Source organism: Emys orbicularis, chromosome 18 (assembly GCF_028017835.1).
Source record: "Emys orbicularis isolate rEmyOrb1 chromosome 18, rEmyOrb1.hap1, whole genome shotgun sequence".
NCBI classification, from domain to species: domain Eukaryota; kingdom Metazoa; phylum Chordata; order Testudines; family Emydidae; genus Emys; species Emys orbicularis.
The window spans coordinates 4,699,791-4,725,163 of record NC_088700.1 but is presented as its reverse complement, the minus strand read 5'-3'; the positions used below and the strand labels follow the sequence as shown (position 1 = coordinate 4,725,163).

The following is a 25,373-nucleotide window of genomic DNA, read 5'->3' as shown; positions in this document are numbered from 1 at the left end:
CCTGAACTGTAGTTTTCTGGCTTTGGTACAGCAAGTTACTTTGATTTTCCTGACCCTCGTGTTGTCACAGTTACCATGTGTCTTGTCCCTTGGATGCTGCAAGATGGAGCAATTAATGACTTTATTAGAAGAGTTGGCTGGTGAAAGGAAATGAACAGAGCTTCAGGTGCTGTCACAGTGAGGCTACAGGTAAGTCCTTGAAGTCAGGATCTCTACATAAAAAGGACTGTTTTGCTATGACACTTAGCACTGGGACGTCTTACATGAGTAGCCACAGGGACAAAAATGCACTTCAGGAAATAATTTTTGAAGGGTTCAGCTGTACAGCATAGAATTCTCATGTAACAAATACACTCTCCCCAGTGAAAGAGAGCTGATGAAGGATGGAAACAGCTAAAATAACATACATGAGACATGACCAGTCACTTGTGAATTTAAACACACACATCTTAATATCTCAAGTAATATTGCATTTCTAACCAGCATTCTTGGAAGCATGGACTAACTACTTAAAAAAAAAAAAAAAAAGCATGCATCAAATCCCAAATTTGAGGTTGAGTCACCAGTTTTTACCTCTGCAGATTAGTCACCTTCATACGAGGTTTGTCGGAACCACCACACAGACACACACGCAGAGATCATCAGTAGCCTTGGGAATCTAAATTGGTGACCTGATAGGCTCTTATCTGGCTTGTTTGACCTGGAACCTCAAAAGAAAGGAGGTTTGTTGGAAAGAAGATGGATACTTGGAGGCACAAGTATATAAGCCACCAATGCAAATGCTGGAAATCTGAACAGTGAAGAACCGGCTCGATTCATTTTGCATTCTACCATTTTTTAATATTTAGTAAGAATGTAACAAAAGAACTGAACCATACTTACATACGCTGTTTGGCAAATCTTGGCATAAATCTGATATTCTCGTTGCTGAATGACTGACTTTAGAGACAGAACTGACTTTGTGTTAAGTGGCTAAAAGGACATTATCTTTTAAGGCCATAAGAGTCTAAAAAGCATTTTAAAAGGAAAACACAACAGTATAGGGAACACTGTTCCTAAGCTCCTCTGATGTATATAGAAAAATCTACCACGCCAGGTGAATTATGGGTTTTTTAATCATTAAGGATTGCATCCAATACACACTGGACAAGATAATTTACATTCGCAAAGAACAGAGCTTACTATAGAGTTGTCGGTCCCATTTTACCAGTTCCAGAAAAAAAGCCTGCTGCCATATTTAGCAGGCTTCAAATCTCCTTCAATGGGTGGATTTGGCTCTGGTCTTGGTCTGGAATGATAGACATTCTCAGGGATAGGTCGGTCTGTCTGCACTTTTGTGACCTGGAAGGAAAAGTAGCACACTGGAATTTTTCTTGTAGTATTTAATAGACAAAACTACATTAAGCCAACAGCTTGGAGGAGAAACAATACAAGTGGCTTTAATGAGTCATGCAGCAGAAAAAGAAACCATCCATTAGTAGAATTAATCAAATGCTTACTAATTCGGCACATATTGCTTGAAGACTCTGCAAGTATTTAGTAGAGTACCTTACAGTTTAGTGGGCCAAATGATTCATAGTGATAGACTGCCACAGATACATAGGGCACATTAAGGAAAGGACTCAGACACATTTCTATAATCTAGATTAGGATAAGAAAAGCAGGAAGCAGTGACATCACAGAGTGGTCAGGGAAGAGTAAGATGAAGCAAAAACAGTACAATAACGTGGTCACTTAGGAGAACAACGCATGTGTCAAAGGTTACACAATTTTTTTTTTTTTTTTTTAAACTCAATAGCTGAAACACTTCCTTCAAGGTAAGCTTCTAATTTAAAGTCTAGCTCCCATTTACACCCAATACAACCCCCGACTTCAGTGGCGCTACATGCATGCGAGATAAGAATTTGTCTTGTCAACAGTGGGCCAAAACCTCAGCACCTTTGAAAGCTGCTACTTTGCAAATAAAGTAAAAGTATACACAAGTATGCAAAAGTATGCACAAGAAGTTCCTGTTTTAGCTGTTTGAGGTTAAGCACCTGAACTGTCTCAAAAATTAAGCATAGAAAAAACTAACAGATGCTCAGTGTTGCCTAAACTTGTATTTTTGAAGGCAATTTTTAAAGGATTATCCACACAACAAAATTAATAATCAAATGTTTAGTAGAAGTGTCCACTTCAAACCCAGCACATCCTTTCCTCCAGTCCAATGTCAAATATACAAAAGAACCAGCATAAGCAAATCAATGGAACAGTAGTGCGTACACTACAGAGAATCATCCCCAGCCAAACATTTTTCCCGCATCTATGGCAGCAATTTATTTTGTGCCATTCTGTTTTTTTAACTTATTTAATTAATTGAAAATTTACTGAGTTCCACTGTCAGCATTTTTGTTTTTAAAGCTTACGAGCACTCAAGTATTATTAGTAACAGATCAAGAAAAGAACCTCTCACCAAAGCAAGCACACACTGTAGGAAAAAGAGTTCATAATAAAAGATTCCCCACCCCAGAGTGTGCTTAAAGGGCCTCTACAATTCTGCCACAGGCTTCAGCAGAAGGTTGAGAGTTCATCAATAACTTGCCACTTCCATTGCAGTAGAAGTGGTAATTTGAGATGTAGCATGCGAGGGGAACGTTAATAAAACAGCCTGAAGAATCTGGCCATCCGCATAAGGAAGAGCTGAAAGAGTGTCATGCAGTACACTGGAACATTTTTCCAATAGACTGAACTGACAAATGGAACACTGGTACATGAGAAAGGAAAGCTGAATTCAAGACAATATGAAAGCTACATAGGGACCTAGAACCGGACATGGCCTCTTGGGGTGTCCAGTCCAGTCCCTTGCTACACCTAGCAAACCTGAAATAAATCCACTGTTATAGTGGAGAAGTTATGAACTCTGCGCTGTATTTATTGCAACCCAACATTCACACAGAGTATCCTAAAATGCTTTACAGAACTAAACATAACAGCTAGTTAAAAACAGTAGATAGAAAGAGATGAGGCATATGCAACAGAAAGATATATTTCAGACTAGATTTGAAATGAGATGGAGAAATACAGGGGGGTTATTCCAGATGACAAGTGCTGAGACTGTGTTAAAGCAACACACATCATCACTTGGAAATCTAGTCAGTTTAAAAACAGTTAAAAGTAGTTTCAGCTATTATGCGTGAAGAGTAACAAGATGCGAGGCAAACTGGAACAAGTACACAGAATGCTTTCAAAACCCGGCAGCACAATTCTGAACTAGTTTCTCAAATAGATGAGAAGCAGTAGATGCACTTCAAGACTACAATAAAGGGGACCATATAGGACCTGGCTAGATAAGGTGATGAACCTGTGTGTCTCTGTTAACATCAGAAAGCCAGCAGCACTCTGCACACGCTGGGGAACAGGGACTTTAGGAGGTCAGAGAGAAGGGAGCTGAAATAACCAGTGAGAAAGGAGAAGACGACATGGGGCAGGATTTCCTAATTACCTTCGACAGCTCTCCCAGATCAGGTCTCACCCAGCCCAAGTTCTCCAGCACACAATTATCAAATGCCAGCTGCTGTTTTCGGCAACGACGAAGCTCTTGAAGGTTGGTATAATCAATACAAGTCCAGTATTCAGTAAAAGGTTCTGCACAGTGTGCCTTAATCTTCCTATAAAACAAAGGATTTTAACTGTGTTATTTTGGAAAAGACAAGGTAGCTTATAAGAGCTAGATTAGCAAAGCTGGCACTCTCCCATTCACTCCAGCCCAAAACACATGAACCAATTTCCAAATGGTTGCCATTCAGTAGTTATTTACGAAGTTTATTTTCCGGATAGTATTCATAAAATTGTAAAGTCTGCTAATTTTGAAAGTAATAGATAAAAGAAAGATTAGTAATAAATAAAAAAAATGACGACACATATGCATGGCATTTCACAGAATACTACTACTCCCTGTCAAGAAGAGCTTACAGTCTAAGCATATGAATTTATAATTCCACACTGATCTCAAGAGAGGTCTCTATTACCCTTTAAATAACTACAATACAATTATTAATATGATTGTTAAGCTCAGTCAGCTTTCAGACACCATTCTGACATCTCACTTAGTGCATGCTTATTTTAATAATGTAATGTGAATGCTCTCTTCATGATATTTCACTGCTTCCAACTTTGATTTTTTTTTAAAGCTTAGCAAGACACATGCTCTTAAGGTCTATTATTAAGGTTGTGAATCTGTTATGGAGGTCACAGATTCTGTGACCTCGTGACTTTTGCAATGGCTGGTGATGTCTCAGGGGCTGCCCGAGTTGGGCAGCCCCTGGGCCAGCAGCAGCAGTTTGGGTGTGTGGTAGGGGGCTAGGGGCAGGGGGTTGGGGGATGTGGGGGGGCGCTTACCTAGGGATGGGGAGCTCCCCAGGTGGCTCCCACTGGCATGGCCCCCCCTGCAGCTCATAGGCAGCCGGGGGGGCTCCGCGTTGCACACTGCCCACGCCCGCAGGCCCCATCCCCGCAGCTCCCATTGGCTGCAGTTCCTGGACAATGTGGCAGCCAGCGCTTGTGGCGGGAGCAGCAGAGCCCCTGCTCTGGCCCCTGCCACCTAGGAGCTGCAGGGACACAGAGCCGGGTAGGAAGCCCCTGCCAGCCCATCCTCCCCCCTCCCCCTCAGTGCCAGTGGGGGTCCCAAGCCACATCCCCCAGCACCCACGGACTGCCCCCCCGAGCACCCATGGCCCCCCACCCAAATTTTAGTCAGGGTGGGTATTTTTAGTAAAAGTCATGGACAGGTCACAGGCCTGTGAATTTTTGTTTACGACCTGCGACCTATTAATGGTTTTTACTAAAAAATACCCATGATTAAAACATAGCCTTATCTATTATTAATATTTATAGTGTAATAGCACCCAGGGGCCTCACTCAGGATCAGGCCTCACCTTGCTGGGTGCTATACAAACACATACAAAGAGGTGCTCTGCCTCTAAGACTATGATCCTCCAAACATTTCTATGCACATGATTTCAGTCATGTGAGGAAAGTTTTGTACTTATTTAAATGTTTGCATCATTGTGCCCCAAGATGACAAAGGATGGAGAAAGCAACTCACATAACAAGTCTGACATTTTTAAAAGTATAGTCCCAAGTTACTGAAGCCCAGATACTCCTGATCATCATCTTCAGACTTTCAAACAAAGCCAACTTGCCTTGTGGCTGTGCCCAAGCAAGAGAAGTCAATAGAACAGAAAGAGTGTGGGTCACTGTTTTTTTGAACAACTGAAAACTATTGAATACTTTGCCTTCCAACTAGCAGAGAGTGTCCACTGACACGCTCCATTGAGGAAGCACTGCCTCCAACCCTCAGAAGTTCAAGTCAAGGGAACAGCAACAACACCTCAACAAAAGTTTAAAAATAGCATGATCATCTCAGCTATAACTTAAGAAAGTTGTTATTGTAATGCTTGTGTAAAAGGCACCACACAGGTAGAAGCTATTCCGGCTGACACTTCAGGACAGATTCTCTCCTCCTATGTAAATACCTTAAGCAGACAGGTAGCAACATACAGCACATGCTCACTTCATCATCATACTCTTTTGAAGCACTAATTAAAAATAAAGTGAGCGTACTGTGTCAAAGTGCTGAAGCATGAAATATATATTTAAATTTAATACTTTAATCTTGGTTTCGATCGGGATCGCATATGCTACAGGCTACGCCCAAGTAAAAATCTCATTGACTTCAATGTGAGTTTTGCCTAAATAAGATCTGCAGGATCCAGCCCTAAAACTGGATTTGAAAAGCCACTTGAGATTCTTACCTGAAAAACTCCAGTGCACATTGATTGACTTGCTTCCCTTCCTTTAAGCATTTCCGGGGGTCCTTCTCCTCCCAGCGGCACAGCATGAACTCCTTGTTGGGCTTGTCACACTGCGAGCCATAGTGATGGGCTGCCGCTTTCAGCACCGCGGAGCTGACGCTCACCTGAGGAGTTGGGGGAGGAAGTGTTAGCATCAGTGCGAGTGCACAGCCCAGGGCAGGGCCCATCACTAAGCACCGGGCAGGTGGGACTCGGGCACAGGGTTTCTGGTCCCCTCTGTGTTCGGGGTCTGCTCTCTGCACCCTGCTCGCACCGCTCTAGGGCAAGTGACCCCACCATGAACAACCACAGCCTGAGCCTGAGATGGGGGGGGGGGGGGGCGGAGGCAGGGGGCCCTGTCCGGTGCCCGAGCCGGGGGAAGGGCGGGGGAATACAGGGGGCCCGGAGCCCGGGGTGGGAGGCAGGGGCCCGGGGTGGGGGGGGGGCGGAGGCAGGGGGCCCGGAGCCCGGGGTGGGAGGCAGGGGGCCCGGAGCCCGGGGTGAGGTGGAGGCAAGGGGCCCTGTCCGGTGCCCGAGCCCGGGGGAAGAGAGGGGCGGGCGGAGGCAGGGGGCCCGGAGCCCGGGGGGGGGGGGGGAGGGCGGAGGCAGGGGGCCCGGAGCCCGGGCGGGGGGAGGGCGGAGGTAGGGGGCCCTGCCCGGGGCCCAGAGCCCGGGGGGGGGCAGTCCCCGGTCGGGGGGGCGCAACCAGCCAAGGGGTCCCCGGACCGGAGGGGAAGACCGCCCGTGGGCACAGCTCTCACCTCCTGCACATCGAGCTCCTCCAGCGAGGGCACCTCCAGCGAGCCCGGCATGGCGCTAGCCCGCGCCCCGGTCTCCTTGAGCTCCCCTTCGGCGCCCTCCCGGCACAGAGGCAGGCCCCGCGCCACTGCGCATGCGCCACCAGGTCTCGCGGAACTAGTGCGCATGCGCCACCTCGAAGCCAGCGAGAAGCGGGTCAGCAGCGGGTGCACTACGTGGGGGCGGAGCTTGTTCTCTGTCCTCGCCTACTCCTCCTCCTCATGCCCCGCCCTCCGTCTTGTTACCATGGTGACAGTTTGCTGCCTAGCTGAGCCCAGGCCGGGGCGCGTCCCGGGCGGGCACCATGGAGGTCACGGGCAGCACCTACCTCGGGGACTATGTGCATGGCAGGTGGGGGCTGGGGTCGAGGGGGGATGGGCAGCCGTGGGGAACGCTGGGGCAGGGCTGGGCCATCACCCCACGGTGCTGGGCCATGACACTGTGTGAAATGCAGGGTGTGACAATCCCCCAGCGTGAACAATCTCTCGGTGTGAAAACCTCCAAGTGGGGAAGCTCCTAGAGGCACTACCCTTGCACGCCTGCTTGCTTGTGCCCGCAGAATTGCAGGAGTGGAAGTACAAGCCCGGGTTGGGACCTCTTTGGCAATTGGGACCTTTTAATGCGAGATTGGCACAGCACAGGATGGGGAGTGACATAGCTGAGGTCTAATCCTGCTCCTGAAACAGCTTCCAGTGTCCCTGGGCAAGTCACTTAGGGCCAGATTTCTAAAGGTGTTTTGGCACCTAGAGATGCACATAGGTGCCTAGTGGGATCTTCAAAAGTGCTTCATCGTCTGTCTCCCAACTCCCATTGAAATCAATGGCAGTTAGGCATCTAGGTGCTTTTGAAGATCCCACTGGGCACCTGTCTGCATCTTTGGGAGCCTAAATATCTTTGAAAATCTGGGCCTTAATTTCTCTGCATCACTATCTGTAAAATGGGGCTAAAGTTACCATGCTGGGGGATGTGAGGATAAACCGGCTTCGTGTTATTCATCACTCAACCACACTGTCTTGTTGGAGACACTGGAGAGTGGTAGGAAGAGTCTAGGACATTCCCTATTAATAATTATAAATAGTGTACAAATGCTGCAGGAAATGATATTGGTGATTCAGAAGGTTAGACGCTTCCGTCCAATGCCACAGCCTGCTGATGCTTTGCTGCTGTCGTCATTGTCACATTTTGGATGAGATGTAAACCCGACATCTTATGGTTATTAAAGATTCCATGGCAGGTGGTTTTTATTTTTATTTTTATTTTTTCCAAAGCTAGGCGTGTTTGCCCTATTGTCCTGGCCAAATTCTTAAAGGCTGATTCAGTTTTGTTTCCCTAGCATTCCACTTGTAGTTCCTGTTGCAAAAGGTGTTTTCACATCCTGTCCTAAATTTTTGGATGATGTTGCTGGGACTGTTAACCCCCAGAAATGGCTGTGGTTAAATGGTGGGTACATTGATCTCTGTTTGTAAATCCAGTTTGAAATGCATTTGGTGGGGGTTGTTGGATGAAAGCTGCCTTGTAAATAACAGCTGTTATTATCCACCCTTTCTCAGTGTGCTTAAAAATGGTTATCAGTTTTCTACTGTTCATAGCTTCTGATTTATATTAATTACTATCAATCTCCCCTTTCTTCCATTTGTAAATTTTTAAAATTATTTTTATAGCTGCCTTCCCCTCTAAACCAGGTCATTTTTTTAACCAGTAAGGCCTTCTTCGCCAGTTGTGGGGTTTTGCCTTTTTGGACATCTAGTCAAGTGTTCTTAAACAATTCCTGATTATCATTCACAGGATTGAAGGGAAAGGCCGCTACACTCTCCCAACTGAAACCAAATATAATGGCACAATGAAAGATGGAATGTTTCATGGCAAAGGAACCTTGTATTTTCCTAATAGAAGCAAATATGAAGGAATCTGGGACTGCGGAATATCGAAAGAGGTATTATATCAGTAGTCCTTTAGATGTGATGCTGAAGGCTTAGAAACATAGGAATAGAACACGAGGAGGTTGGAAGTTCACCTATACCAACCCCCGCTGCAGTCATAGGAATCTGATTGGGTGGGGGTATGCCCATCTTATCTAAAAGCTGATCCCTGCTCTGTATCAAAAGAAAGTTAAAACCCCTTTGTTCCCAAAGGTTACTGCCAATATGCTTTAGGGGAAATTCTCCCTTGTTCAAAGACTGTACATTCAGAAATGTTTGTATCATGAAATAAGTGGAAGCTTTCAAATCACTTCCTTTCCCATTGGTGGCTTTTTGACTCTCAATGTTGGCTTCCCCTATTGCATGGACAATAGCTATTTCCCACTGAACAGGGAAATGATTTGGTTATGGAATGTGGTTCTTATGGATCTGCAGGCATCATTTCCATCTGCACTTAAATGTGGAGCAAAACTGTATATTATTTATTCTCAGATAACATGCATCCTTGGTAATGGATATAAAAAATTGTTATTCTTCACTCCATTCATCACACTTATTAGTTCGGTACTTGAATTTGTTTTGCAGGGGAAATACACCTTTGCAGATGGTCTTGAATTCAAAGATAAAAAATGGCATTATTGTGATGGCTATGACAGAAGATTTTATACAGAAATCTGTTCCGGCCTAAAACCAGCAGGTACTGTGTTGCATTTGTGTCTGGAAGGATTTAAACCAACAACTATGTTTATTAAGAGAGATTAATTCACCTACATGAGTAACTTGGAGCAGGAATATTCTGGTTTATTTCAGAACTCCATCCACATGACACTAACAAATGTGGTAAATAGTCTCTTCTTGAGTGATCATGTCATGAGGGCAGGACATTTGTTACCTAGCGATTTCTGACATCTGATTAAGCTTTTTATGGGTTTCACATTCACCGCATTCTAGACATATTTTTATTACAGAGAACTGGGACATAAAACAAAAAAAGATATATTATCTTGCACTCATAATTTTGCATAATGTTCTAAAGTACCTGAAAGAGTAACAGAAATCCACAAACAGCATGGTACATGAAATGTGTGGCTTGAAAATGACAAATTTTGAGTGGATACGAAAATATATACTTACTTTATGTCCAGCCTATAAAATTTGTCTGTTAGACACATTTACTAGTTCATCTATGACTAAAAGGTGAAAAAATTATGTGATAATCACTGAATAATATATTGGCATAGTGAACTGCAGGCTTACTATACAACATTTGAACAATGACATGTCTCTTTAAGACATGGCTAGACTTTCTTGGCCTTATTTTGGAGTTTTCGCTGCATGTTCATAGTATTAGTCTTATGGGCTAAATCACAGGACTGTGAGTAAGGGTGTCAAGGCTGCTTCCCCACTTTGAACTTTAGGGTACAAATGTGGGGGCCTGCATGAAGACTTCTAAGCTTAACTACCAGCTTAGATCTGGTCCGCTCCCACCATTCCCAAAGCTAATTCCCTTCCCTGGGAAGCCTTGAGAAACCTTTCACCAATTCCCTGGTGAATACAGATCCAAACCCTTTCCTCCTTTATCCCACCAACTCCTGGTGAATACAGATCCAAACCCCTTGGATCTTAAAACAAGGAGAAATTGACCATCCCCCCTCCTTCCTTTCACCAGCTCCTGGTGAATACAGATCCAATCCCCTTGGATCTAAAAACAGGGAAAAATCAATCAGGTTCTTAAAAAGAAGGCTTTTAATTAAAGAAAAAGGTAAAAATCATCTCTGTAAAATCAGGATGGAAAATAACTTTACAGGGTAATCAAACTTAAAGAGCTCAGAGGATTCCCCTCTAGCCTCAGGTTCAAAGTACAGCAAACAGAGATAAACACTCTAGTAAAAGGTACATTTACAAGTTGAGAAAACAAAGGAAAACTAATACGCCTTGTCTGGCTGTTTACTTACAAGTTTGAAATATGAGAGACTTGGTTAGACAGATGTGGAGAACCTGGATTGATGTCTGGTCCCTCTCAGTCCCAAGAGCGAACAACAACCCAAACAAAGAGCACAAACAAAAGCCTTTCCCCCCCCAAGATTTGAAAGTATCTTGTCCCCTTATTGGTCCTTTGGGTCAGGTGTCAGCCAGGTTACCCGAGCTTCTTAACCCTTTACAGGTAAAAGGATTTTGGAGTCTCTGGCCAGGAGGGATTTTATAGTACTGTACACAGGAGAGCTGTTACCCTTCCCTTTATAGTTATGACAAAGGGTAACCAAGATCTCTTCCTTTTTATGCCAAACATTTTCTGGGTGGGCCGCTCTATGCTTCAGTTTCTCCATCTGCAAAATGGTCATAATAATTACCTACCATAGGAGTGATGGAAATCTTAATTTAGTAAAGTTTATAAAATGCTTTGAGATCTTGTGATGGAAAGTGCTATAGAGATGTAAAATAATATATATTTATTATCATTTTTTATTTTGATAAAAGAGTACAGTTGTAAAAAAATGGGATTTTTTGTTTTTGTAATAAATTATACTGTGTCTTTTCAGGTATCTCTCAGCTTACAAATTTAGATCCTCCCAGAACGATTCCACAAGGCTGTTATGACTGTGGTGATGGATTCTATAATACTAATACCAGAGTTGTCATTGACTACAAACTCAGGTTTTTGAGGAACGCAGGTATGTGTTTTATTCATCTTGAAGTACAGTGTAAGTTGACTTTGTTTCACATACATTCTATCATGCATGATTATAGCTGAAATTTAAAAACCTATATTCAAGTTCTGCAGCTACTGAACTAAAATATTTCAAACAACATGGATTGTTTGTATCAATTAGTTAATTCCAAGGAAAGTTGTATAAACCATCCTGCACATTATTTACAAAATTATAAGTGATGTTTTCAAAGGCACATATGAATAAATGCATTTGATTCATATTTAATAGCTTTTAAACCCAGGCAGACTCATTCTCCATTATGATGCCCAGCAAGACAGTGTTTTCAAGATAGATATCTATCTTTTCAATGGGCTCAGTCCGGCAAGGTGTCAAGCTCTCTGCCCTGATCAATTAAGTATGTGCTTAACTTTAAGCATGGGAATAGTCCTTTTGATTGCAGTGAGACTGCTCACTTGCTTCAAATTAGAGACATATTTAAGTGCCTTGCTGGATTGTGTCAGTGTGTGGGGAAGGGATAGCTCAGTGGTTTGAGCATTGGCTTGCTAAACGCAGGGTTGTGAGTTCAATCCTTGAGGGGGCCATTTAGGAAACGGGTAAAAATCTGACTGGGGATTGGTCCTGCTTTGAGCAGGGGGTTGGACTAGATGACCTCCTGAGGTCCCTTCTAACCCTGATATTCTATTATTCTAACACTTACAGGATCATGTCTGGATATAGTGTTGTGGGAGGGGAAGAGGGGAGACTAAATGAACTGTGGAGGTATCATATACCCTATAGTACTTAGCCTGTTTCATAAAACCTCAATAAATACTGATTTAGATTATTACAAATGGCACTAATCCAAAATACTAGAGTGGGCCTACTGATGAGTAAGATAAGTAAAATGCTTTCCAAAAACACAGGAACCTGCACAGATTAGTATATGCGGGAACGCCTAGGAATTCAATTTATTGTTTTTTAAATGTATGCTTTGAACTCATTGTCCTTAGCTACATTTGTTTCTATAGCCTACAGATTGTATCAATCGATATTCACTAACATCACATCATAGAATGCAGTCTAACAAGATAATTATAAGTAGAATATGCAGTAGATTATTCTGATCTCTTTTCTATTAACATTCCTTTGAGAATCCAATACTAGCGTAAAGTTAAATTTGTCAACATGGGTGTGAAGGAGGAATGTATCATGTAGCCATACCCTTCCTCTAAGAACACGAACACAATTGAAAGATCCAGCACTTGTTCGACATCAGAGGAATGTTGACTTCCCCAAGAGAAATAATTCAGGGCACAAGGCCACTGCAGTTAAAAAAAAAAACAGCTGTAGGCAGAAGAAACTGAGGAAAGAGGTTGGAATGACAGGGAACAGATCCAGAACTATTCCTTTATAGGTTGGTCAGGAAAAAGCAGGAAAACCTCCAGGCTTCTGTCCAAGTCTTGAAAGCATCAAAAGCAGATGGTAGGAAGCATTCAGGAAGCTCTTACAACAGCTTGACAGGTTTAGCCAAATGACACCATCTTCCTCAGGTCTGGGAGTGGGATTTGAGGATACTCCAGCCCCAGCCTTTCACCTTTGTTTGTTGTGAAGCCGCTTGCTTCATTGCTGATTGAGCTAGCAGGGAAAGGAGGCACTCTGCCTTTAGCACTGACACTCCTGCCAAACAATCAATGAATCAAAACATCTTTCTAGCAAGGAAAAGAGAAGGCTCTATTTGAATTTGTTGCAGTTTGCTTTTCTTTAATGCATTGTGTGTACACAGAGTATCATAGAGATTCCTGCCTCAGTTAGCAGGACTTCAGTTTCACAAATATCGAGGGCCTGAGGCTCATTTACATTAAGGCCCCTCACTGCCAAGTGGTGCAACGGGGTCCTAGTGTAATTGAGACCAGGTCCAGGGTGCATAATGAAAACAATGGTTTCATTTCTCCTAGTGTTACTAGTCAAGGATTTCAATTTTTTAAAAAAGATTTGCAATTATTTCTCAGTTTATAAACCATTTCTTCCTTGGGGGTGTACTGAAAATTCTGTAGTCTATTCATGTGCTTTTTGGATCTTTTCTTTTTCCCCCCAATATCATCTAATACACAAAATTGCAGACATAAAAAGAACGTGCAGAAATACCTATTTGTGAGAAGAAATCCTGTTCACATTTTTCAATCAGTCATTTTGGAGTTAGACCCTGCTACTGCCGCTAAAGGAATATAGCCTTTGAGAACTCATACTCCTGACACCATTTTTATTGAGTGGCCAATACAAAGACCTGAAGATGAATATCCAGAGTTTTGCATCTTTCAATGAAAAGCATAAAATATGAGATTTTAGATTTGCTGTCAAATGGAGAGCAAATTCCAGGGTTAAAGGAGAGCTATGGCATTCTGGGAGTGTAGACACGAGACACCATAGTTTTCAAAGAGAAATTACAGTTAGAAGTAGAAGTCATTCCCTGCTGAGGCGGTGGAGTGAAAGGGAATAACTGAGTGTTACTTGCAGCTCTGCCCCACTGATAACAAAACAAAGATGTTTTTGGTGTAATATGCTTCCCTTCTGCCTCCGTCCTCCTGATGCTAACTTAACTGGTGCAATCCCTGCTCCTGCTTCTCCTAGTCTGAGATTGATTCTGCTTTGCTGCCTGTTCTTCATGCTCCTCCTCTAGGACTTAAATGTTGCATAGGCCTTGGGGTTGGCCCTCTGCATGTGGAATTGCACCTGATGTACCTTTGTCTCTTTATAGAACATTAGAGAGGAGGGCAGAGAGGAGACAGAGACAAATCCTTCTCTCACTTACACCAGTGTAAATCCAGGGTAGGTTAATTGAAATCAGTAGCTTAACTATGGATTCACTCATGTGTAACTAAGCGGAATTTGGCCAAGAGACTCAAGACAGGCTATTATTTATTGAAAGGAAAGGTTTTTTTAATGCTGGAGTCACAAAGCAGCCAATAATCAAGTTATGATTTCGACAAGCCTAGAATCTTGTGACTTAAAGGAAAAGTCCCAGAGTGCTCAAGTGCAGAGTTTCTGAGTAAATTATTACAACCAGCAGAGGTTAGAAGTCAGGAGTATTATTTTATTCTGTAGTTTAAACAGCTGTATTTTTAGAACATCAAGAGTTTCATTACATGTCACTAATATGACTCTATAGTGAAGGTTGAGATGGCACTTTAATTCTAAGCCTCAATAATCACATGCTTGCAGCTTTCTCCTAACATTACCCTTGGGACTGAAACTTCTCATGCTTGGTCTGAATGAACCTGGAAGTGAATCATCTTGGAAAATTTGAAGAAATTCTATTTATCCCTTCTGGATCACCCAAGGACAAGATCCATTCAATAAGTGTGTGGCTATCCCTCCCTGTGGTATCTGAGGGAGGCCACGCCCCCTCACAGTTGGGCCACTGTTCAGGCAAGGTTTACTGGGGAATTAGCAATCTCTCAAGCGCTGGCCCTCTAAGCAGGGCCAGACAGCAAGCCATCCGGGGCTCAGGCTCGGCAGGGCCACAAACAGTCTCAGGGCTCAGGCCCTCAGACAGGGCGGAGCACCAAACAGTCTGACGTCCTAGCTCTGGCAGACAGCAGACAAACGCAGGCCCCTTGGCCTAAGGTAGGGAGGCTGTTACCCCAGAGGTGGGGTTGGCAGCAGGAGGTAGGGGGACCCGGGCCCACCCTACTCCACCGGGTGCCAGCCTAGGGCCCTAACAGTGGCAGATGGTTCCATCACTGAGTCAGCGGGGATCCAGCCAAAACACGCTGACCTGGATTCGGGCAACAACACAACTGGACTAAAGTCTGGTGTCCCTGGGCTATTTCCTACACTCCCGTCATTGTGTACCTGTTGCTCGGGGTTGTCCTCCATCTCCCTGGGGTATACAGCTAATGGCAGCCCCAAACAGCTCCTTGGTGTCCCTGTCAGCAGGCAGCTCTGGCAGCACCTCTGGGTCCTTGGCACAGAGTAGGTCTCTGTTGGGCTCGTGCCCCAGCGACGGGCGGGAGTCGTCTGTCTCCTCCGGTGGCTCTCGCCCAACTGAGCTGCCTTTTATACTTCCTGTCCTGCCCCTCTGCTTCTGGCAGGTCAGGCATGAATGTCATGGCTCCACCCACCCAGGGGTAGGCGGGGGTTCCTCCCCATCAGTTTCTGAGGAACGCCGTGCACCCTTCTTGTCTTCAGGGGTTTTGTCTTACAACTAAGATGTGGTGTGTACAGAGTACTCAGTGAGGAATGTGGGCTTTGCTTTGTCTGAAGAAATGTAGTTGAGAAATAAAGCCATAACTATTTGAAAATCATGTGTTACTCATGCACAGTGTATTACTTTCCATACCGCTCTTAGCAAGTACCAAATGTGAGCAGATGTTTGTGTGCTCAGTCTCTCAGCCACCGGTGACTCTAGCTGACATCAGAATTGGTAGAGGGGCGAGGACTTGGCAATCTTGCAGACCTATGGATCTTTCTAGATAGGAGGCAGCAAGTTAAACTTAAAAAATTGTTCTACTGCAGGAAAAGAAGTACTGTACTTGCTGTACATCATTCTCCTCTGTGCTCCTCTGATGTTGCCCATTCTCTTGATGTAGGTAGTGGGTGAATGCTCTGATTCCAGACTAGCCCCTAGTCATTGCCTAAGAATCTGCGAACTCTTTTGGCAGATGCTCTTTGCAAAGGTATAGGAAAAGGAAAGCCCTTCACCACAAAAAAGAGAATAATATTTTCATTCTTCGACTGAACTTAGCTTCCTAGTGATTTGAATGTCTACTTATAAGACAAGATTATTTAGTAATTTATATATTTGTTTCTTGTTTATTAGATTTAAGATTCTGAATGTAGATGAGCTCTAGCTCCTGTATGTTGAAACTCTTAAAAGCTCTTCAAATAATTGTTCTATGGATACTTGTTAAGCTAAAGAAATCAGTTTTGATCGGCAATAAAAGTTCATGCTATTTCAAGAGCAATGCTACAGCTATTTGCTGTTGTATATTTAATCATTTTGAATTATATGTCGTGTAAAAGATTTTAGCTCTGGGGCATTTGCCAGATGGCTGATTCTGCGTTTCACACAACAAAAGAAATAATGTTTTTGTAAAGCTCTGAAAAATTGTTGGTAATCAGTATATTCTTCAAGGAATGGGATCCAGACCTGTTTAGAAAAAAAAAATAAGCTTTTGCAGAAATTAATTTGAAGTGCTTAGTCTTTACCTCTGGGCTCTGAACAAAACAAATTGTGTCTATTGTTTGTGGATTTTTTTTTATCAATTTGACAAATCCAGTGAATTTTAAATTTTACATATTTTTGTGACAAATGCAGTTTGTTTGCTGTTCATTGATCTCTCTGCTTAGGGCTGGCAAACTTACTTCTCCTGAAAAGCAAGCGAAGACAGGTGAAGAAAAAGTTGTGCTCAGCTCTGTACATACATATCGGTACAAGCCTGTAACCCTTGCTCACACAAGTAGTCCTTATGAACCTGAGTAGCCTATTGCTTTTTTCCCCCAACAGCTAAAACCGTTGTCCTTGTCATCTCCTGCCTTGGTTGCTGCTCACTCCTCTTTCTGAACTATCTGATATTCCTATCATTCCAGTCTAATCCCACCAAAATGCCATAGCAAAAAGTAGTTTACTTGTCGGCCATCTGACCAAGTTGCTCCCATTGCTTCCCTTGACCTCAAGGTCTTGCTTAGTTTTACTTCAAACTGTGTCTTGGATCTTGTCTCCTATTATGTTCCCTGATGTCTCCTTTCCCCACCCTTCTTTTATTCCCATCATTTATCTTCTTCTGTGCTGCCCCACATTCATGCTAATCTCCAATGTCCCACTCCCCCACCTTCCAAAATCCCCACTTCTATGAAGGTCCCAGATAGAAAATATGGAAAATATTAGATGAACAAGAGGGACAGAATATTTGTTATTATAAACCCCTTCCTCTGGGTCTCCTAGTTCATCTCATCTTTCTGTGACTGTCTTCTAAACGGTAAGCTTTTGGGGGCAGGGCTTGTCTTAAAGTCTGTCTTGTGCCTAGCTGATAGACGGCATTTAACAAATAATGCATATCAATTGACTTTCAGTGGGATTTCATACAGGAGTATGGGTTGAGGAATACCACAATCACATCTTCTGCAATACTAGCAAGAAACTTACCAAGTACCATGTTTATTTAACTCACTTATTTACCTTAGGAACAAACTGCTCATTTGGGCAGTGAGAAGGAACCCAGACATAGGAGAGCGGGGAGAAGATTGCTGGGATTGATACTGGGGACTGCTGTGGGGCCAAGTCAAGGGAGCTGAATGGGAAGACAGGGGGTGGGGAGGAATTCAGTGTGTTTAACTTAAAGAGAAAATACCCTAATCTCATATAATGAAGTAGCTGTGTGCCTGTCATCACCCTGATCACTTTGGTTGTATCCCTTTCCCCCACCCTTCATTGGCCTTACAGGGACTGTGTCTTCCCTGTGAAAGCATCTAGCACATTTTGGACACGACTGCAAAATACATACTTATGTCTTCCTCACAGCAAAAGGCTGTGCAAGCTACAGCTATAATTGAGAGCTCTATGCTAGATAACCTAGAGAGCATTTTTAAAATTAAATCTGGCTTCTAAGTTTTACTAGTCAATTTACCCCATTCAATAAAGCAGTTTATTAACCAGTATGATTAGCCCTCTCTACTGTAACTAGCATGGCTAACATGGTGTTAATATTAATACATGCATCACATTACTAAATCACTGCAATCATTTAAACAACTGTAGCCTTTGCTGATATATTGTTCATTGTGGTTTCCTGAGCCTAATATAATTGTCGCTTTGAAACTTGTGAAGGTTTAAATTCCAAATAGCAGCATGCCAAGAACAACAACTTTGTTTGTGTGTTAGCCATCCCATTGCGAATCCACTTAGAAAGTTTTGACCCAAACAGTATAGGGGCTTGTGTTCAGCTATACAGTACATGTGAAAACAAGTTTTGTAGGAGATGGAAAGTTCATTTTGAGGCCATTTTGGATTTACGCAATTAAATGGAAATGGAAGGGTGAGAGTTTGCGTGTGGAAGTAAAGGTTAATTGGATACATATTTTCCATTTTCTTGCCAACATTGATGTTGTTGAGATTAGGTGTGGCAAGGAAGGGGGTGCTGGAGATTTTTGGGGAGGGGCAGTAGAGGTGATGGCTGTGATGCTATCACAGATGGCTATAATTGTGGAATGGAAGAACACGATAAACTGCACCATGGGTGATGGGAGGAGTCAGGTATGTGAGACAATGAACAGCTGTTGTTATTTACGGAGCACTGAGAATATGCTTGGCACTAACATAGATTAGAAGAAGACATAGTTTCTGTTCCAAGGAGCAGACAATGCAAAGGCCCTCTTTTGCAACCTTTGCTCAAGGCAAGTAGCTCTTACTTATGCTAGTAGTCACGTTAGCTTCAGCGAGACAGCTCTTGTGGTTAAGGATTGCAGGATCAGGCCCTAACACAGATGCAGACAATCAAGTTCTAACATATAGTATGTATAAGGGAACAGTGCATGGCTTTCTCCTTGTAAGAGTCACCAAGTATTAATGCCTTGGGAGATTATAGAAAGATCCAAATAGGGTTAGTAGAGTGGTGGAGGCCTGTTGTTGGCTTGTAGCAGACTGGAAGGTAGAGTATTGCAGTTTGGATTAAAAAATAAAAATACATAGAAATCATTTAAAAGAATCAAATGATGTATTCCAATGGCTCATCTAGCAAGATCTCAGTTTGCCTCAAGACTTCAACTACAGTATATCTCATGCAAATTATTAGATTTCACAACTTTAGAACAACATAGCATTTATTAAGCAAACTTTGCCTCCTTGGATTTTATCAATGTTTTCATACAAAGCAATTTCCTTTATTTTCAAAATTTGAACATGAAGGTAGCCCATTTTAGCAGAATATATTTCCTGAATGTATATTCTACTGAGGCCGCTCAGGAAAATGGAGAAAGAATAAATTTTTAAAAATAAATGAGCTGAAATAAAATTCAACACACAATGTGAAGAACCACATACTACCTAATTGTGCCCAGGATGATAATTTACAGTTGATTAAAGAGTTTGTATTTAAAAAAAATTTTTTTTTAAGGAAAATTACTTCTGAAGGTGAAGATGTGCTTAGACAATCATATTAACATATTCAAACAATTGGAATTTGTAAAATAGTAATTACAACAAGCTATCTGGTAGCATTAATCAAACGTCAAGGTTTAATTCCATTTTAAATATTGATGAAATGTGATTCTCCAGTCTAACCCTGGTGTTGCAGGGTTATGGAAGCCGCCAGCGACAGAAAAAGGGGAATGTGTAGTTAACAAGCAGCTGCCACAAAGAAGGATCGGCATCTGTGATTTAAATTGTTAGCTGCACAGTCAGGTAGAATGTAAAAAGGGTAGTCAAGAGGCTGTTAAGTCCATTGCTGCCAATTATTAACAATCAGGGAGGAGCTTTAAGACTTGTTCAGTACAATAAACCCAGTTTGTCTTGTTTCAGGGGTTACTACTGAAGAGGTTGCAGCTGCACTGATTCAAATAGCCCTAAAACTACAGTAATTATCAACCAGTCTTCTTTAGCGTGGCAAAAGTATGTTTAACCATAGCTTAACTCTTTACGTTCTAATATTTCTCTGCCTCTTTACACATAGCTAATCCCTGGAGCCATTCTGATCTATATTTTTGTGGTTCCTCTAGCTATCCTGAATAGGATCCTTCATTTCCCCTTACCTCAGTCTAAGGAATATGTGTGTGGTGCCCACCAGTTGGATAATAGGCCTGGAGGTTCCAGATATTTTGCTCAAGGTCCTTCATTGTGGATATGGAGTCCCTGTTCTTCTTTGTGGCTCCCAGTGCATTTTACCCACCTTCCAGGGCTGCAGCCCCATTGAAGACAATGATTAGAAGTCAGTGGGACAGCGAGCGGGAGTGGACGTTTGCAGACAGCGCCTTGTCAGCTCACTTCCACTTTCTTTTCCACTTGGGTTAGTTCTCAACTCTGTATGCAGGTTTCATCAAGTTTTTCTCTTTTTAATGCAGCTCAGCTGGGAATAAAATATTAGGAGACATAAGAAAGGGGATGGAAAATAATACTGAAAATATGCCAGCCTCTGATACACCCTCACCCAGAAGAAAATGTTAAGTTCTGGTCGCCCGATCTCAAAAAAGAAAGAGGTGTCGTCCGTGGATGAGTGATGAATATGATCAGAAATATAGAAAGGTTACAGTGGTTTTGTTTGGAGAAGAGACAAATAAGAGAGGACATGATAGAGGCATACAAAATGACGATGTATAGGTAAAGTAAATCAGTTGCTCCTATATATCCTTTTCCCGTAATGCAAAGCATGGAGACATGCAATGAAAATGAAAGGCCGCCAACTTAAAATAGCCAAAGAAATGCTTTTCTACACCATGCCTAGTTAACTGGGTGAACGCATTGCCACAAGATGTTATTGCAGCCAAAAGCTTAGGAGGATTCTAGGCATAAGTCAATCGCTAAATGAGAGTGGGTAGGAAGACGCTTTCCCTGTGTACAGATTATTGCATAATTCTTCACTATGGGGTTTCTGGCGTCTGCCTTGAAGCAGCTGATACCGGCCACGGTCAGAGACTAAAACCTGGATTTGTAAGCTCTTTGGGGCAGAGACCAGCTTTTTGTTCTTTGTACAACACCTTGCACAATGGGGTCCTGGGCCGTGCCTTGGGTTCCTAGACACCACAGTAATACAGATAATCATAAATGGATCACAGGTCAGCTCCAGTGGGGTAATTGCTCTATTCCTCTGAATGAAGCAGAGAGTGCCCTAAGGTAGGGCAATGTGCTGTAGTCCCTTCACCAGACAGGCTCTTCTTTCTATTCAAAGTGTAAATTGGTAATAACGGACTCCATTGGGACATCTCCTTACAATTCAGCCTTTGTGAAAACCGTATGTAGTCTTTCTCAATGCTTATTTGCTGATACTTACTGTGCATAGAATCAGATCGCTGCACGAGCTGAGCTATGGTGGTGTTGGGCCTGGATCAGAGACTAAAATCCTTAGAAGAAAAGGCTTAGGTGCATGTGGTCTATTGAAAAATGTTTCCTTCTGCATCAAGCTGGATGGACCAGGCTCCTGTTGAAAACTCATGAACTGAAGTCAAAAACATCTTGTACCTTTCATATTGGTCAGCTGAGCACCAGAATTCCATGACCAATGCAGATTCGTTACCACGAAGGCAGTTTGCTCACTTCATGGAACTCACCTGAGCAATACGATCCTTATCAAAGGAAGCAATGGATACAGGTGGTGTTTAGCATGTGGAGTTTTTGATTGATTACCTCATTTTGACAGAAACAGACAATTTAATTTTCTTGCAATTATTACAAGTCCAGAGTAACAACTCTTACATCGAGGAGGTACATAATCACATAGACACTAACAGTCTGGACACTATCTAGCTCATCTAGATACTTCATGGCCTTATCTCCATAATATTGGAGCATCTGGAGTGCAGAAATAGAACTTGACATGCAAAATAATCACAGCTTGCACATGATTTATTGATACTCCCTGTCCTGAGCTCTGGGACCCTCCCCCCTTGCAGGGTCTCACAGCTTCGACTCCAGCATGAACCCAAACATCTACACTGCAGTTTTATAGCCCCATAGTCCGAGCCCTGCAAACCCAAGTCAGCTGACCTGGGCCAGCCATAGGTGTTTTATTGCAGTGTAGACATACCATAGGGGCCAACTTTGCAGTCCTACTACAGCTTTCAGTGGGATGTGTCTACCTAAGGACTTCAGTGTCAGACCTTGAACAAATTCAGTGTTTTTTCTCTTCTTTTTAGTCATCCTTTTAAAAAAGTTATTCCAGTGGTGCTTATTTTCTCCTGGCTTATTTCCTTTGAGACAGAAAGAAAACACTGTAATTGTGTGTTTTATTAATGTCGCACTCATGCCAAGGAATAGAGCAAATGATGTATCCTGTACCTGCTGAGGTGGACAAAAAAGAAATATATCCACTTTGGGAATTTTATCAAAATGACATCACTGTATCATGCGTTACAGCAGTTAAAGCACATCTACAGGCTAAACTAATGAAAGAGATCATGGGCAATACAGCAGTCTTTTCCACAGCCCCGTTCATAGTAGTAAGCTTTTACAAACCATCATCCCTGAGTGTGGAATTGTGAGAGAGGTGACAAGCACAAATAACTGCTGTGTGTATAATTAGTAACTGTGTGTGGAAGAGTAACACACAGTAGTGTGCTCTTGGGGGAAACCTCCTCCGATTCACAAGCATCTCTGACTGCTGTTTGTAAAGGGGGTTGTGACAAGTGCCACCATTTCAACTTGGGACAGAAGCCTGGGCACATGCGTTGGTTAAGTCTACATTCACCAGTGCTCTAGCAGGGCTCAGCATGAGCAGCACCCCGCAGGCCGTGAGTGCCTGCACTTGTTTCACTTGACCATGAATGAAAAAAGATGCTAAGATGGCAGGGAAAAAAGGAAAGGGAAACAGAGAAAGGAAAAGACAAGAGCAGATAGGGTTTGATCCAAAGCCCACTGAAGTCAATGGGACTTAAGAACAAACCTAAGATTTTAGTGAAGGGGCACCTCTTTGCCATACACCCTTTGTTTGCTTCTCTCCTTCTTAGACCAGCACAGCTGCATTTTTATGACTTTTTAAACTTAAATGTTGCTATATAAACATAATAAAGGCCCAACTCATAAGCAGACGTCTCCCTTCAGAAGCTGATTCCTCACTAGCAACGTTTCTTTTTTTAATCTATAATTGACAAGGTCAGTGTTTTTTACTTTCAGGTAAGCATTGCTGATTACATTGCTACAAAATCCTTGACATTTGGAACCAGGTTGGTTAGAAGCACAAATTGCAAACATGGATCGGAGTTTGTAAAGATGACAGTAAACAGAAGTAGCTCTGCTACAGTATGTTTCATTTGAATACGAAACTAGATACTGGTACTGTTTAAAGCAATATCATTCATATTTTTATCTGATCTACTACACAGATTTTTTCAATCACCCACACAAGTAAAAGCCTATCAAACAGGTTTTTCAGACAGGCTGTTTTAGTCCCTTCAACGGAAAGACCCTAATTACTACTGTTTATCAAGTTATAATTTTCTGTAATTATTCAAAATATTTCTATTCACGCTTTGCTGGATAGGTGTTTTCTCCAAATTGCCTGTTTGGTTTTCACTTTTCACATTGTCTCTGTGCTCGGAGAGATGACAACATGACAGACATTGAATAATTGTGGGAGATGCAGAAGATTGTCTAAAGTACTTCCATCAGCTGGTACGTCAGCTTGTTGCTATCGGTTATAATGTGGCATTTTTGTATAATGATGTTGGAAGAAGAGCTGTAAAAAAAATCCAGATGAACTGGGGCTTTGACTCTGGACGTTTCACCAATTGCAATTTTCATAAACTGACACCAACATCAATAAAGTTTTATGTCCTCATTTAGGTCATTTACTGGTATCTACTGTACATGACCATGAGACCAGAAATTATACTATAGACAAGGAAGTGTTACAATTTTTTGCACAAGTTCCAAACAGTTAATTTGATCAAGTGGCCTAATGATCAGATCTATTACCATAAACCCTGTATCGCGTCCTTCTATTATAGATGTTTGAATCTTGGCAAATGCCAACAAAACTGTACACAGGATCTGTTGGCGAAGCAAGCAGTATTTTAAAAATGCATTTATTCCTCAAAGAAAATACCCTTTCTGATCAGGACTCCTCTATGCAAAGAGCAGATCTGAATCTGTAACATTTGACAATTTCTTTTTCTCTCTTTCAGACGATGATGAACATGAATGGATCATTCGCACCTGTCGGAAAGGCTGGGATGAAATAACTGGATTTAAACCTAAACAGTGAACACAGCTTTAGCTTCTACCCTGATTTTGGAAAACATCATTTGATTCATCCTTAAGTCTGAATGTCTTGGTGGATTTAGATCAGCCTCTACCGTTATGTGAATGTAGTTTTATAGCCTTTGTGAGCATAATAAAACTGGAACCATCATTTAATCAACTACGTTCACATGAAGCCATGGAAATAGGCTTACTATACTTATCCTAATATTCCTGAGAGGTGTGCAGTGGGCTCAATATATACACGGGACATTATTAAGCCTCAACATACAAACAGTTTACAAAAGAGACTGCCTCAAATTCAGTGCTGAAGGCATTCAGCTCCATTTTAGCATTTTTTCCCCAGGTCCCAGTTATCTGTCTGGGTGTATTTCTTTACCCTCCTTTTGCTCAGTACTTTGATATTGACTGATCATTGTAATAATGTACACGAGTTATTCTTTAATGACTAGTTTGCTAACTAGGAAATTATATCCATTTACCAGGAACATTTGTTGAACTCTCCTTTAACAGAATAATAAAAGAGAAAAACTGGGTGGGTTGCTGTTTCATTAGTAAGCCAGAAAATATTTTAAAATCAAATAAAATGGAATTACATCATTTTCTTGATGTAAGTGCCAGCACTTCTACTTGCATGAACTTTATTTATTACACAAATCAGACATTTACAAAGCACAACATTAAAAGTATGTAACAAAACAGACATTGGTTTTACAAAAAAGTGCTTACAATTTAGTTTTTGTTTTTTCAATAAATACTAGTCTTGACTGTCCACTCATTCAAAAGGATTTTTTTAACCATTGTAGCCAAGACATGTGTAATTGCAACATGCTACAACAAAATGATCTGCTTTCGAAATAAAATTCTGAGAAGTGTTTATAGTTGGCCTCATATTACAAGGTCTGAATAGATCAGTGACAGCAGTAGTGCAGGATTTAGCCCCCGCCCCGAGCATTACGTTGTGTAAGCATCATTAGCTAGGGCATTGGGGTTAACCAACATGAGCCAAAAATCAACAATGTTTTGGGAATAAAATTTTAAACCACTCCATTTTCAGTCCCTCCCCCATCAGATTTATTTATCATATTAAATTCTAGTGGAAAGTTCATCTTTCACTGGCTAACCTCATTGGGTTTAATCTATAACATTTTTTGTAAATAGCCATTGGAATACTGTAAGACACAGAATCTGCAGTACTGCACCATAACCCATTTGGCAATTACTGAATAACCTAAGTAAATGCGAAGGATTTAAAAAAAAAACAAAAAAA

At 42.1% G+C, this 25,373-nt stretch overlaps 2 protein-coding genes across 3 annotated transcripts; one reads left to right on the top strand and one right to left on the bottom strand.

Moving 5' to 3' along the window:
- Window positions 1–1,097: 1,097 nt before the first annotated feature.
- NDUFA8 (NADH:ubiquinone oxidoreductase subunit A8) lies at window positions 1,098–6,702 on the bottom strand. The gene is made up of 4 exons (XM_065418846.1): window positions 6,593–6,702; window positions 5,793–5,956; window positions 3,482–3,647; window positions 1,098–1,341 (listed from the first exon to the last, which is right to left on the bottom strand). Exons 1-4 carry the CDS (start codon window positions 6,641–6,643, stop codon window positions 1,204–1,206), a joined length of 519 nt encoding a protein of 172 aa, XP_065274918.1. The 5' UTR covers window positions 6,644–6,702; the 3' UTR covers window positions 1,098–1,203.
- A 231-nt stretch (window positions 6,703–6,933) lies between these two features.
- On the top strand, window positions 6,934–24,107 carry MORN5 (MORN repeat containing 5). 2 transcript variants are annotated; one of them, XM_065418967.1, is made up of 6 exons: window positions 6,934–6,980; window positions 8,415–8,562; window positions 9,134–9,245; window positions 11,089–11,220; window positions 16,549–16,629; window positions 24,028–24,107. In XM_065418967.1, the coding sequence occupies exons 1-6, from the start codon at window positions 6,934–6,936 to the stop codon at window positions 24,105–24,107; spliced, it is 600 nt and encodes a 199-aa protein (XP_065275039.1). The 2 variants fall into 2 exon arrangements, with proteins under 2 accessions (XP_065275039.1, XP_065275040.1); XM_065418968.1 differs by lacking the exon at window positions 16,549–16,629.
- Window positions 24,108–25,373: the final 1,266 nt, after the last annotated feature.